The sequence below is a fragment of the Geotrypetes seraphini genome, chromosome 4, assembly GCF_902459505.1.
Source record: "Geotrypetes seraphini chromosome 4, aGeoSer1.1, whole genome shotgun sequence".
Lineage (NCBI taxonomy): Eukaryota > Metazoa > Chordata > Amphibia > Gymnophiona > Dermophiidae > Geotrypetes > Geotrypetes seraphini.
Window position 1 is genome coordinate 261,958,567 of NC_047087.1, and position 13,501 is coordinate 261,972,067.

Here is a 13,501-nt window from a genome sequence, read left to right on the forward strand (position 1 = left end):
TATTTTTTGTTTCCGGCGTGTTCTCTCCAGTAGACTCAATTCCCTCTTTGATGTATAGGGCAATACCCCCACCTTTTTGACCCACTCTGTCTCTGTGGTATAGCTTGTATCCCGGCAGCACAGTGTCCCAGACGTTTTCCTTGTTCCAACATGTTTCTGTAATGCCAATGATGTCAACGTTATCTTTTTGTGCCATAGCTTCCAATTCCCCCATCTTATTCCTTAGGCTCCTTGCGTTTGTGTACATACACTTGACTTTGCGATCTGTTACTTTCTTGCTTTTCCTTCCCTCTTGTGTCCCTTTCGATCCGTCAGGATTTCTGTCTTGTCTATTATCCGGCGAGTCTTTCCCGCAATCTTCTTGCATGGTATCCTCTAGGTATACCGTTTCCTGAACCATTGATTCTTGGTCGACGGTTGGCTTTCCCCTTCTTCCTAGTTTAAAAACTTCTCAATTTCTCGCTTGATGTTGCTTGCAAGTAGCCTCGTTCTGTCTCCGCTGAGGTGTCCATCCTTCCTGTATAGCTTGCTCTTCCCCCAGAACGTCGTCCAGTTGCGCACAAAGTGGAATCCTTCTTCCTCACACCAGCGCCTCATCCATGCATTTACTGCTTGAAGCTTCATCTGCCTCTTTTCATCGGCCCTGGGTACCGGCAGGATCTCCGAGACGCTACCCTCGGCATTCTGGTCTTCAGCTTCCTTCCTAGCATCTGGAACTGGTCCTTCAGTACTTCCCTGCTGCAGTTCCTGTTGATCATGTTGTTTGTCCCCACATGGATCACCACTGCCATACCTTCCTCTTCCACGCTGTCAACGATCCTGTCAATGCGGCTCACTATATCTTCTATCTTGGCTCCCAGTAGGCAGGTCACCAGCCAATTCTGTCTTCCTCACGCTATGTGGCTGTCGACTTGTCTGATGATAGAGTCCCACCTGACGATTGCTGTCTCTCTATCTTCCCTTGTCTCTCCAGCCGCAGGTCCGTGTCCTCTGTGCACTTCCATCTTCCCTCATCCTGGCATTGGCTTGCACCGGCTGACCTTCCTGTGGGTTCCCTCCGCTGTTTCCAGGTCTTGCTGCTGTGTCACCCATTTCTTCCTTGTGGTTGTCCTCCAGGTGGACCTTCCTCACTGTAGGTGCATCTTGGCAGTTCCACTGTTGATGGTGATTTTCCACAGCCTCTCAATGAACTTCTCTAACTCCTGGACTTCTTCCTCAATGGTTTCCTCTGTCTTGAAGCTTTCTGCCTCTCTGTCCTCCTCCTTCTGTGCTCGAAGTGCTTCTAGTTCCAGTATTCTGCCTTCTACGAGTCTAACTTGTTTCTTCAGGCCCTCCAGTTCCTCGCATCGAGTGCATAAATAAGACCGCCTCCCAGAGGGGAGGTAGTCATATATATGGCAAATGGTACAGAAAACTGGGTATCTCAACATCCTGCTTCTGTCTGCTGCTTTCATTTGCTGTGCTTGCTGGTCTGTTGTCTGAAGTAGCTTCTCCATTTCCTTTTGTAGCATCCTTGGTGTTACTGTGAGGTCCCTCACCTGATTTTAAATCTGCTACCCTTTCTTGCTTGTTCCTCGTGTGTCCTCTGTGTCTGCTGTGGTTCCCTTCCTCCTTCGTTCCTTCTCCTGCTTGTGTGTCCTCTGTGTCTTCTGTGGTTGTTCTCTGTGTCTGCTGTGGTTGTTTATCTACTGCTTGTCTGTACTGTTGCCCTTGAGGTACTTGCCTTGTAGGTGTCCTTCCCTAGTGTTTCTTCTTTGCAGTGACTTGTCCCTTAAGGCCCTTCGTAAAGGCGCTCTTGCTAAGGTAAGCGCCTTTAATGGTTACCTTCGAGGTGCACCGAACGGCTGAGTGCCATTGGCCCCTCTTCTTTTAAGGGGGAGCTCCGGATCGGTGCTGCTTGGCTGTGATAACATTATATACGTACTTTTTGAAACCCACTTTATATAAAGCATGATATAAACCAATAAACTATGGGAACATGCAGAAACTGAAAATTCACACTTACAGACTCCCCCCGATTCACCTCATAAGCTGTAACAGCCTTACTTACTGTGACCTGTGCTGGCAATGTGCCTCAGCTCCAAAGGTAGAAAGGACCAGGGAGAAGAAATCACTGCCCCAAAGAAAACATCCTTCCAGCACTGATTCTTCAGGCTGCCAGTCTGACTGGCATCTGACTGAGCCTCCACCCTGTGAACCGCAGACATACAAAAACTAAACATAAGAACATAAGAATTGCCACTGCTGGTCCATCGTGTCCAGCAGTCCACTCATGCGGTGGCCCTTAGGTCAAAGACCAGTGCCCTGAGTCTAGCCTTACCTGCATACGTTCTGGTTCAGCAGGAACTTGTCTATCTTTGTCTTGAATCCCTGGAGGGTGTTTTCCCCTACAACAGCCTCCGGAAGAGTGTTCCAGTTTTCTACCACTCTCTGGGTGAAGAAGAACTTCCTTACGTTTGTACAGAATCTATCCCCTTTTAACTTTAGAGAGTGCCCTCTCATTCTCCCTACCTTGGAGAGGGTGAACAACCTGTCTTTATCTACTAAGTCTATTCCCTTCATTATTTTGAATGTTAAGATCATGTCCCCTCTCAGTCTCCTCTTTTCAAGGGAGAAGAGGCCCAGTTTCTCTAATCTCTCACTGTGCGACAACTCCTCCAGTCCCTTAACCATTTTAGTTGCTCTTCTCTGGACCCTCTCGAATAGTACTGTGTCCTTCTTCATGTATGGCTACCAGAGCTGGACGCAGTATTCCAGGTTGGGGTGTACCATGGCCCGGTACAGCGACATGATAAGTTTCTCCAATCTGTTTGTGATCTCCTTCTTAATCATTCCTAGCATTCTGTTTGCCCTTTTTGCCGCTGCTGTGCATTGCGCAGACGGTTCATTGACTTGTCGACCAGTACTCTCAAGTCTCTTTCCTGGGAGGGTCTCTCCAAGTATCACACCGGACATCCTGTATTCGTGTATAAGATTTATGTTACCGACATGCATCACCTTACACTTATCCATGCTAAACCTCATTTGCCATGTTGCGGCCCTTTTCTCGAGCGTGTTTATGTCACATTGCAGGTCTTCGCAATCCTTCTGCGTCCTCACTACTCTGAATAACTTTGTATCGTCTGCAAATTTAATCACCTCGCATGTCGTACCAATTTCCAGGTCATTTATAAATAAATATGTTGAAGAGCATGGGTCCAAGCACCGAACCCTGCTGCACTCCATTTGTGACACTTTTCCAGTCTGAGTATTGGGGAAGGCAAAATTCAGCCAGCACCCTGCAAGACACTACAGAGACCTAACAGCCTTTGCTTAAAGCCCTGCAAGCTACAAAGGGACAGCTTCAAGCTCAAAAAATGCTTCTGCAGGCTGGCTAACAAGTACCACAAGAGATTGGCCTGTCACTACAGACCACAGTCTGCTTCTTCTCCATGCAGGCAGAGCTAAACCCTCAAAAGGGGAGCTTTTAGCACCAAGAACCGAAGAAAACACCCTCATAAGCTAAGCTTCCTCTGTATGTGCCGAACAGGTCCCCCTGCTCTTAGGATGAAATATACTTCAAAACACCCTCAATTCATGCCCTTCAACTGCAAGCCACCAAACGACATTCCTACACCCACTTCATACCGAGCCAATGGAAATTGACTGCTCCCATAGACCAGATCCCTTGAAGGACTCCTCAACTTTAGGAAAGCAATAAAAACATAGCTCTTCACCTAACCCCCCTGCCCATAACCAATGGATCACAAAGAAATGTATACCGATACCAAAACCCAGTATGTGTCATGTAAGGAAAACCTGTATTGTAAAATCTTGCACTGTAACTATGGCAAATCCAACCTGTAAACTATCTGTGTGTGTCATTTAGGATAAAACTTGCACTAGAAAACTTGCACTTTAAAGATAACTATGGTAAATTGTAACTGGTAAACCAGTGTTCTTCAACCACCGGTCCATGGACCAGGGCCAGCACGTGCATCAGGCCCACAACATTGTTCTTCAACTGCTGGTCTAGTGCGATTGATGTGGCGTTATCTTCGAGCCACATCCCTCTTCCTCACTGATTCAGTGCACAAAGCCAGGGGCAGTGGCTCCTACGCGCATCCTGTGCCTGAACCAGAAGCCTTCTTTCTGGCATTGCAACATCAGAGGGAAGGCTTCCAGATGAGGCACAGGACGCGCAAAGAGCCGCTGCCCGCAGCTTTGTGCACTGCATCAGTGAGGAAGAGGGAGCCGGCTCAAAGATATTGCCGCATCAATCGCACTGTGGACCAGCAGTTGAAGAACACTAGGGTGGCATAAACTTGCCAGGTGGGAGCAGGCCAGAAGGTTAAGGCATAGCATGGAGGGAGGGAGACAAGAAAGGTAGAGGGAATTATTTTATTTTTGAATTTAGTGATTGAATTGTATCAATTTTGAGAATTTACATCTGCTGTCAGTGTGCTTTGTGTAGTTTAATTTTGTGGTTAACCATTATGTGTTGTTAATAAGATTATATTGTGTATCTGTGAAAAATGAATGGAAAAATAGTGTTACAATTAGTACTATTATGGGGGCGAGGTCTGGGGTGGAGTTTGGGTAGAGATGGGCGGGGTCTGTTCTTCAACTGCCGGTCTACGGCCTGATGCCGGTCCACAAAATAATAATTTTATTTCTGCCGGTCCATAGGTGTAAAAAGGTTGAAGAACACTGCGGTAAACTATATATTATGTATATGTGTCTAGTTAGGATAATAACTTGTACCATAAACTTGTACTGAAATTATGGCAAATCGTTACCTGTTAACTATATAATAAAGGGCACATAATCAGAACTTAAACATGTCTAAAAACCCACCAAAGCTGGCACTTGGATGAACTAAAAGACAGGTCGTCCAAGTGCTGATAATCAAACCCATTTTCTGGACATGTCCAGGGACTTTTTAGGCCTTTGAATCCCGCTGTGCAAAACTAAAAGGGCGGATCTGGAGGAGTGGTTAGGGCGTAATGTGGGCCGACCTAGTCTTAGTTCTCCTGCAGGGATAATCAAAGGTTTTACTAGACATCCTGCATAGAACTTAAACATTGTGAGTTAGACGATGTAAAAATAGGTATAAGTGCCAAAAATGTATCCGAAGTGATCAGATGATAACTGCAGAGACAAAGTAAAGACCTCCATACACTCCCTCAGCGTTTACTGACCCCTCACACACCTACAAAGATTAGAATATAAAAGTATATCCCTGTCTCCAGAACATCAGCACTTGGTATAGGAAAGCCTAGTAGAGCTGCACAGAGGTGTCTTAAATAGTCTGGGGTGTGGGCTAGTGAACCATAGAGAGGATGATCCAGGCCCATAAGCCACTGTAACTGGAACATGTGTGCCCACCAAACCCCCCCAGCCCTACTGCCATATAGGTGCCACCTGCAGCCATAAGGGTTATTGGGGTTATAGACAGGTAGATATAGTGGATTTTGGGGAGGCTCACCATAACCTATAAGGGAGTTCTGGTGAAATGTTTATCTGACACCCTTTTTGTGAAGTTCATAACAGTGCCCTGTAAGGTGCCCCACTGTTGTGTTACCATGTCTGGATGGCCAGTCCATTACGTGATTAGCCCCTCCCACACTCAAATGGTCTTGTTCTGGGTGTTAGGGACTTGGACGAAATTTTGGTTGAAAATGTGATATAAAGATAGACATACCGGTGATCTGGACGAACAGTATCCTGGATATCCAGACAGATGATTTTTGAAAAATTAAAATTAAAATTAAAATTCTAGACTGTGCTGGATATGTGCTGCGGTCTGCCTCACCTCCTAAGTAGCTGGATCTGGGAGAAGAAATCACAGCCTCAAACAGACCGCTCCTCCAACGCAGAATCTTAGGGCTGCCAGTAAGACTGGAGTCTGACTGAGCCTTGAACCCCGTGCACGCAAAAGGGGGGAGGAGAAACACAGCTGGCACCCTGCAGAGCCCTGCTGAGAACCTCTACAGTCTGACAACCTGCACTCAAACCCCTGTGATCCATTAAGTAAGCAATTCTACAAGTGGAACGGACCCCCAAGCTCTAGAAGAGTTTCTGCAGGCTGGTCAACTGGTACCACAGTGGGATTGGCCTAACAGCTGCAGATCTCAGTCTGCTTCTCATCCATGCAGGCAGAGGCTGAACCTTCAATGAGGGGAGCGCTGAGCACTGAAAGCTGTTAAAAAGCCACAAAAGACTGAAAATAAAAGTAGAGAAATATATAGAGCAGATCAGAAAGACTCCTGCCAGCTTTTGTGCAGAAGGAAAAACTGAAGGGGACAACAAAAACTCTCTGAGGGAGGAGGGATTCAAAAGCTGGAGTGGTTTCCTTTTGCACAGTTCACGAGCTTGGGGATATTACCTGTCTGTCCAGAAAGACGTACCTATTGCACTAGAAATATATTTTTATTACTGGTTCACTTTATTCTATCAGATAATTCTGATGCTAAATTAACGTTTTTAACATTGTTAAATGTATGACTAATAACTTACCTCAAGAGGCATCAGTCTTATTAATGTAGCAAAACATTGTGTAGCCATAAAGCGTACACTGTCTGTCTGATCACTCATTCTGCCCAAAACTGGAACCACCAACAGAACTATATATGGAACAATATCTACATCTAGCTGCTCCATTACACCTGTGTAGGACAATTAAGGAGAAGTATAAATATATTTAAGAAATTATTTTGCATAGATTAAGTTTTGATTATTGGATGTAGATGGAACAAAACACAAATATCTATCCCAAGGTGGTGAGTGTTTTGACATCACAGTTTCATATTCATTAAATAGAGAAGAAATAAGAACTTGACACTCTGCATCAGGATTTGGGCAGAGGTAGTGATTTCTTTCTGATTTTTCTTAGTTTCTCTGCAGCCTTTGACACTGTTTTATTCTGCTGTGTTTAAACCATGCGGAGCTGTGGTACAGTATTTGTCTAGTTTCTGACTTATTAGACAAGGTTAAGCTTGTCAATGAATAATCCAGCTGGAAACCATTTAATACCTTAGCGATATTATACCAATACCCAGCATCATCTCTGGTGCTATTTAATATCTACCAGCTAAAGCTTTAATAGCTTTTATGGGCTTTATATAAGTTATGTATTCTGACATCACAGAATCAGATGTCCCTATTAGTCCTGCTCTCTAGAAGCGCTTCAGATTTTATATGACCATTTTAGTAAAATTCTAGACTGAGAAAAATGGTTCCATGCTTAATTTAGAGGAAACATGAAATTCTGCAGCAAAAATGACAGATATCACTGGCACGTTATAGGAATGAGTTTTGTGGGTTAGCAGCTTTGTGCACACTGTGGCAGTGAGGAGGAGGGAGCCAGCCAGAAGATAACACCGGGGGCATCACACTGCAGGCCGCATAAAATGGCCAGGCAGGCCGGATTCAGCCCGTGGGCCTTTAGTTTGACACCTGTGACTTAGGCTATAAATGGTACATAGATACTAAAATAAATATTTCTAGCTGAAAACATGTGATGGAAAAAAAACAGACATATTGTTGTGGGGGGAAACAAAATAATAGCACCACGCAAATAAATGCACAGAGTTGACTTTGAAACCTAGAAGAGGGAGTGTATAGCAGCTATTGCATACAGCATAGAATCAACTATCAATCAAAAAATGTTATTAGCCGAGTGGTGGAAATGCTCACTGAAAAACCATTTCATTTAAAGTGGAGAAAAAGCTTCAACTTATTTAATATGCAGACGGCAACCCAATGAGTTTTTCAGCCGTTCTTATTCTGTATCATGGGCAAACAACTCCACTATTTTCCAGGACGGAACTCCCTGAAGAAACCACTGGCTGGTGAAACAAGAGCCTTGTTGGACCTGGACACCGGTTTCCTACCTTCATTCTAATGCCGAGCGAACAGGAAGATCACAGTGTTGGATCGCGATCCTGGTGTTGTTAACAGCTGTGAAGATAAGTGAAACCTTTCCCTAGGTTCTTTTTCCTGCTCCCTGTGCACAGTGGTGGGATATGTCCCCATTTTGAAAGATTACATTTTGGAAAATAGTGGAGTTGTTTGCCCATGATACAGAATAAGAACGGCTGAAAAACTCATTGGGTTGCCGTCTGCATCGTCTGCATATTAAATAAGTTGAAGCTTTTTCTCCACTTTAAATGAAATGGTTTTTCAGTGAGTATTTCCACCACTCGGCTAATAACATTTTTTGATAGTTGATTTGTTCACTGTTGTTATTATTAGTTTTTTAGTGATACAGCATAGAATACCCAAGTAAAAGAAATAAGTAGAATGTAACTTGGCAGAAGAAGTGGTCACAGCGAGCTACAAAACCCACATCACAAGATGTGAACGGTAGCATTGTCAGATAGCTGAGATAGAGTTTAATTGGAAATCCCTTGGAGTTCAGGGTACCGCTGGCACCACCAGATATTTTGATTTGTGCAGCTGGTGGTGAGAGTTGAAAAGCTCCCAGCCTTAGCCAGGAGCCCTGTTGTTTCTTGTGAGCCACAGGGAAGAATGGAAAGTCAGGAACGAATGTGACTGCAATAGAGAAACACAACACATCAGCGGGGTAGGGACACTGATAACACCTCACAGGGTAGGGATGCTGATAACACATCAGCAGGGTAGGGACTGATAATAGAGCTGAAATTGGAGTTGAACAAGGGTCAGTCTACAGATCCCTGCACGTAAGCACTGAGCAACGATTCAGATGTGCAGTCTTAGAAATATAGAACATGACGGCAGATAAAGGCCAAATGGCCCATCTAGTCTGCCCATCCACAGTTACCATTATCTCTTTCTCTCTCAGAGATCCAATGTGCCTATCCCAGGCCCTCTTGAATTCAGACACAGTCTCATGTCTATTCTTAGGTAGAAAACAGTAATGCTCTGAAGGGAGGGCAAAATATAATTTGGAATAGAAGAACACTTAATAAAAGAATGTCATTTTTAGCATAAGCATTGGAACAATACCAGCAGAAAAAAAGGAAGTAGTGTAGAGATGCATAACAGATTTTGAAAGATAGAAGTGTGAACCTGTTCATAGTCCAGTGTACCAGCTGGTAGTGGATGTTCCCAAATGGACGAGGAAAGGTTTAAGAACAGGTCTAGGATTATAAAGGTAGATCTTAGTGAAGGCAGAGAAAAAAAAAAGATAAAGCATCCTAAATAGGATTTGCATTGGTCTCCTCCTCCCCTATAGCCAGTTTCAAGCCTCCAAGGTCTTTAGAATAAAGAAGTAGATGATCCTGACATTGTCTGTTTGACATTAGTAAAGGAATAGTAGGGTAATATATTCTAAAAAAATAGTGTGAATATCTCCCAGAGTACTGTATTAGCATTGCTAGTACAGTGGAATATGTTCTGTATTGAAGAACCTGGTTGATCCTGCTGAGGGAACATAATTAGTGAACCTTATGTATAGTAGTCTCCATCAGCGAGTTTCAGCGGAGAATGTGGATGACAGTCAAAGAAAGGAAGGAGATGCACATGAAAGGCTGTACACCGATAGTGAAGCTCTCTGACAAAATGTGGGAGGGAATCCAACTTAACAGGCTCTACACCCAGATTGGATCCCTCCGTCAGAGTCCTAGTAATGTAATAAGCAGAGCTGTTGTGATGGATGGGATAGATGATCCATCCTAGTCCGTTCTACAGTTTTGATGGGGTGACAAACAGAAGAGTCATGCCATGCTTAATAGGCTCTAAAATATGCAGAAAAACATGTCCTGTTGACTTCATGGTTATAGTGCAGAGAAAAAGGGACTACCACCTTACAGGCTCTACACCCATGGTGGATCCATGCAATAGTATTCAATGATGCTGTTAATGTGAGTATATGCAGCAGAGAACAATGAGGAAAAATTCCAGTATCAAAGTGTAGATTATGGCGAAATCAATGATCCGGCCCAAGAAAATCAGTATGCACAGCTGAAAATCAGGAAACTTTCAGTGGAGGGTCACGTCAAACATGCTGGGAGCAACAGTAAGAGAAAGAGGAGTCTCCCAGTTCTTAAATGGCACACCTTGAAGGAGAGTACAGAAGGAACTGAAGAAGTTCTGAAGGAAGCTCATCATAATTGAAGGGATCAAGGATCTTTGCTCTGGATTTAGTAACTGACTCCAATTTGAGAGACAGAGCTTATCTTTAGGCACCTGGCATACTGAAGGAAAAAGGGACAAGGATTTGATAGGGTTTCATAGGATCCTGGAGCAGATAATGTAGGCTCACACTCAAGTGTCAGAAGACAGGTCAGAAGCCATAGCTAGTACCTCAAAAGATTCTGGATTGAGAAGCGTCGAGGAGTATTTGTTTGATGAAAAGATGAGGGATAGTTTATACCTCTGAGTTGGCCACTGACTCATGACAACACAATGGAAAATCCACCTTGCAATGTTTCCTAGCAGAGAACAGGAGTGGTTTGCCAGTTCCTTCTCCCATGCAGAGTATGGCTCCACTGTTGTTACTGCCACCCATCATGAGATCTCTTAGTGTTTAGTTCCTGGTATACTTTTGTCAGGCGGTCTACTATCCAGGTACTAGCCAGGTCTGACTGAGTTTAGCATCTGATGGTAGGCAGTCAGGCTGTAGACTGCTGCCGCACTGGAGTGATGCTCATCAATGATTTGATGAAAAAACTGGAGTCTGTACCCGTGGGCCTCTATGTGCTATGTTCAGTGTGGGCCAGTACCGAGAGATTCAATGTTAGCATTGATGTTGCATGAAACTTGAAATTGTCACTAATACCCATCGTAAAGAACTCCTTGAGTTGATCCTGGAAGGAGTGCACCAGAACCGTTGGCTCATCTGTCGGTACTGCTGATGCTGTGGAAGCTAATTCAATGCGGCACATAGTCCTCTGATTTTGAAGAAAGTGAATAGATACCATATGCCAATACCATACCATATGCCATAAAGTTGGTACAAATGTTCAGCAGGGTTTCTAAGTGTCAATACCTGAAGAGGCAGTACGCTTCAGAACCGACAACCTGCATTGAGAAATGATGACATCTATGAAAGGCATGCATTGAGAGACTCAGTACTGAAAATGCCTATGCCTCTGGGATCGACCTCAATGTATGAAAAGGAGGCACTGGTACTGCATGCTGCTAGCTGGTACTGAAGGTGCAGTAGATGTTGAAGTGTGGTTGCCTCAATAAGTGAACTTAAAAAATGACAGCCTGCATTGAAAAATGATGGCATAGATGAGAGGCATGCATCAAGAGACTCAATGCTAGATATGCCAATGACACTAATTGATGTTGAAGTCCACAGGTATAGACACAAAAGAAAAGTCCAAGTTGCTGGAAATCCGACTCCAGGCCTAATATTTCTGAAAGAGAAGAAAAAACATTCTGGCAGTTTTTAAGTTTTTTTATAGGTAGCCCAGAGTCAGGACCAGCCAAAGAGGACGATACTGTGGTGGAGTAAAAGAAGGCTGACATTAGGGGCAAAGGCTTTAAATTTGTCTAAAGGCCCCTTGACACCAAAACTTAAAACATATATATATATTTTTATAAGATAGAAAATAAAAAACCAATGAAGAAAGGGAAACAACAACTTTCTTAAAAAAAATGTAGTGGGAAGGCAAACACAAAGAAACAAAGTTGAGATTAGAGAGTTGCGCGGGGACAGCAATCCCACCCGTCCCCACCAAAATCCCCTCCGTCCTCGCAAGTAATACCTTCCATCTCCGCCCATCCCTGTGAGGAATCCCCTCTGTCCCCGCCCATCCCCCCCATAAAAGTTACCTGTCCCCATAAAAAGCAGCAATTACTTCAGAAAGTTTTGATTTTTTTGTCTTAGTTTATTTAAACCAACAATAAAATACAATAATTTTTTAACACCCCCCCTCTCTATAAAAATATTTTTACTAATAATCCATGAGTCACACAGCAAGGGTGTACCTAGGAAAAGGGAGCATCATAAACACTGCAGTGAGCATTAGAACATCAATATACCCATTGTTAAACTGAAGCCAGATTAATACAGATCGATCCTGTACAGTCAATGCTAAAAGAAAACAGTCCTTTTCACACATACAGAACACAACCTCCCTACCCCTCACATTGGCCCACTTGCTTCCTTGTCACCATCACCATACTCTCTCTACCCCTGATCCTGGAAGGCCTGCCTGGCTGTCACCATCATCTCTGTACCCCTTATGCCTGTTCCTGGCACCAGATTCTCTCCCTTCCCCTTCACCCCATCCAGCCTGCCACTTCACTCTCCCTACCTCTCTCTCTGCCCAAGGTAGAAGGCTATCACCTTCGCTGGCCTGTCTGCTACCTTATTTTCTAGCCACCTGTCATCCCATGCTCCGTGTCACCATTGCCTCATTCTCCCTACCCCTCATGATGGTCGTCATCTGTCCCTTTTTCTAGTTCTCATGTTAGCCATGCTTAATGTGACCATTTATTATTTTCCTCAAAATGGGACAGGACCCCCATATCCATTCCCCTCCGGATCCCATTAAATATAATGCAAATATAGACAGCAGATATAAATTCTTAAAAGTGACACATTTTGATCACTAAATTTAAAATAAAATCATTTTTCCTACCTTTGTTATCTGGTTATTTCATGAGTCTCTGGTTGCACTTCCTTCTGATTGTGCATCCTCTCTTTCATTTCTTTCTCTCTCCCTGCCCCCCAAGCCACCCTGCTTCCCCGATGCAGCCTGCTTCCCCCTTCCCCCTCGACAAGCCAAGCCACCCTGCTTCCCTTGCCTCCATGCACCCTGCTTCCCTGACCCAGCAACATCAAGGTGCGTGCAACAACTGCACTGCACAAGCACCAGGCCTACAAGTCTTCTCTCCCCCCCCAAACGATTGGCTGGCCCAGGACTTCCTCTCCAACATCAGAATTGACGTTGGGAAGAAGGCTTCTGGGTGGCAAGCAGCGGCGGCGGTGGACTGGGGGGGGGGGTTTGAATCGGCGCTGGAGGGAGGCTGGTAAGCAACAGCAGCGGCAGACTGGGGGGGGGGGAGTGTTGAATCGGGCGCTGGAGGGAGGGAAGCTGTGTGTGGAGACAACGGGACGGTCCCGTTCAAGTGGTCACCTTAGCCATACTGCCTGCTTACTTGTCTCTGTTATCTTGTGCCCCCCCTCCTCTCCCTGTCACCTCACTCTTTCCCTTCATGCTAGCTTTCACTCTTTCTTCTCCTCACCCTGGCCTGCCTGTCACTTCCCTCTCCCTTCCCCTTAGCTGTCCCCCACAATCCCAAGCCCACCCCTGCCTAACCTGTGGGCCAAATTGACTCTCCTCTCTTTCCTTCCCCACCTGTCACATGCATGCCAAGTCCCAGCATCCGCCAAACCTTTCCCCCTCCCCCACTAACCTGACTTTGGCCAGCTTAGGTGGGGGAAGGGCAGAATGCAGCTGGGAGCCAGAGAGCCATCCCACTCCTCATTTACGTGGCTGCATAAAGCAGTGCCTTAGACGTGCATGAAAAGGCAACGAAAAGTGAAGCGCCGCAACTCCACAGAAGCAGCAACTCAGCC

General features: G+C 44.9%; 1 protein-coding gene across 4 annotated transcripts in view; it reads right to left on the reverse strand.

Annotated features, from left to right (window-relative positions):
• The window catches only part of BTAF1 (B-TFIID TATA-box binding protein associated factor 1), a 394,756-nt gene that overhangs the window by 102,990 nt on the left and 278,265 nt on the right, over window positions 1-13,501 (reverse strand). For all 4 annotated transcript variants that reach the window (XM_033943697.1, XM_033943698.1, XM_033943699.1 and 1 more), the window contains one exon: window positions 6,499-6,647. In XM_033943697.1, the coding sequence (XP_033799588.1) occupies window positions 6,499-6,647 (149 nt within the window). The remainder of the gene's footprint in view (window positions 1-6,498; window positions 6,648-13,501) is intronic.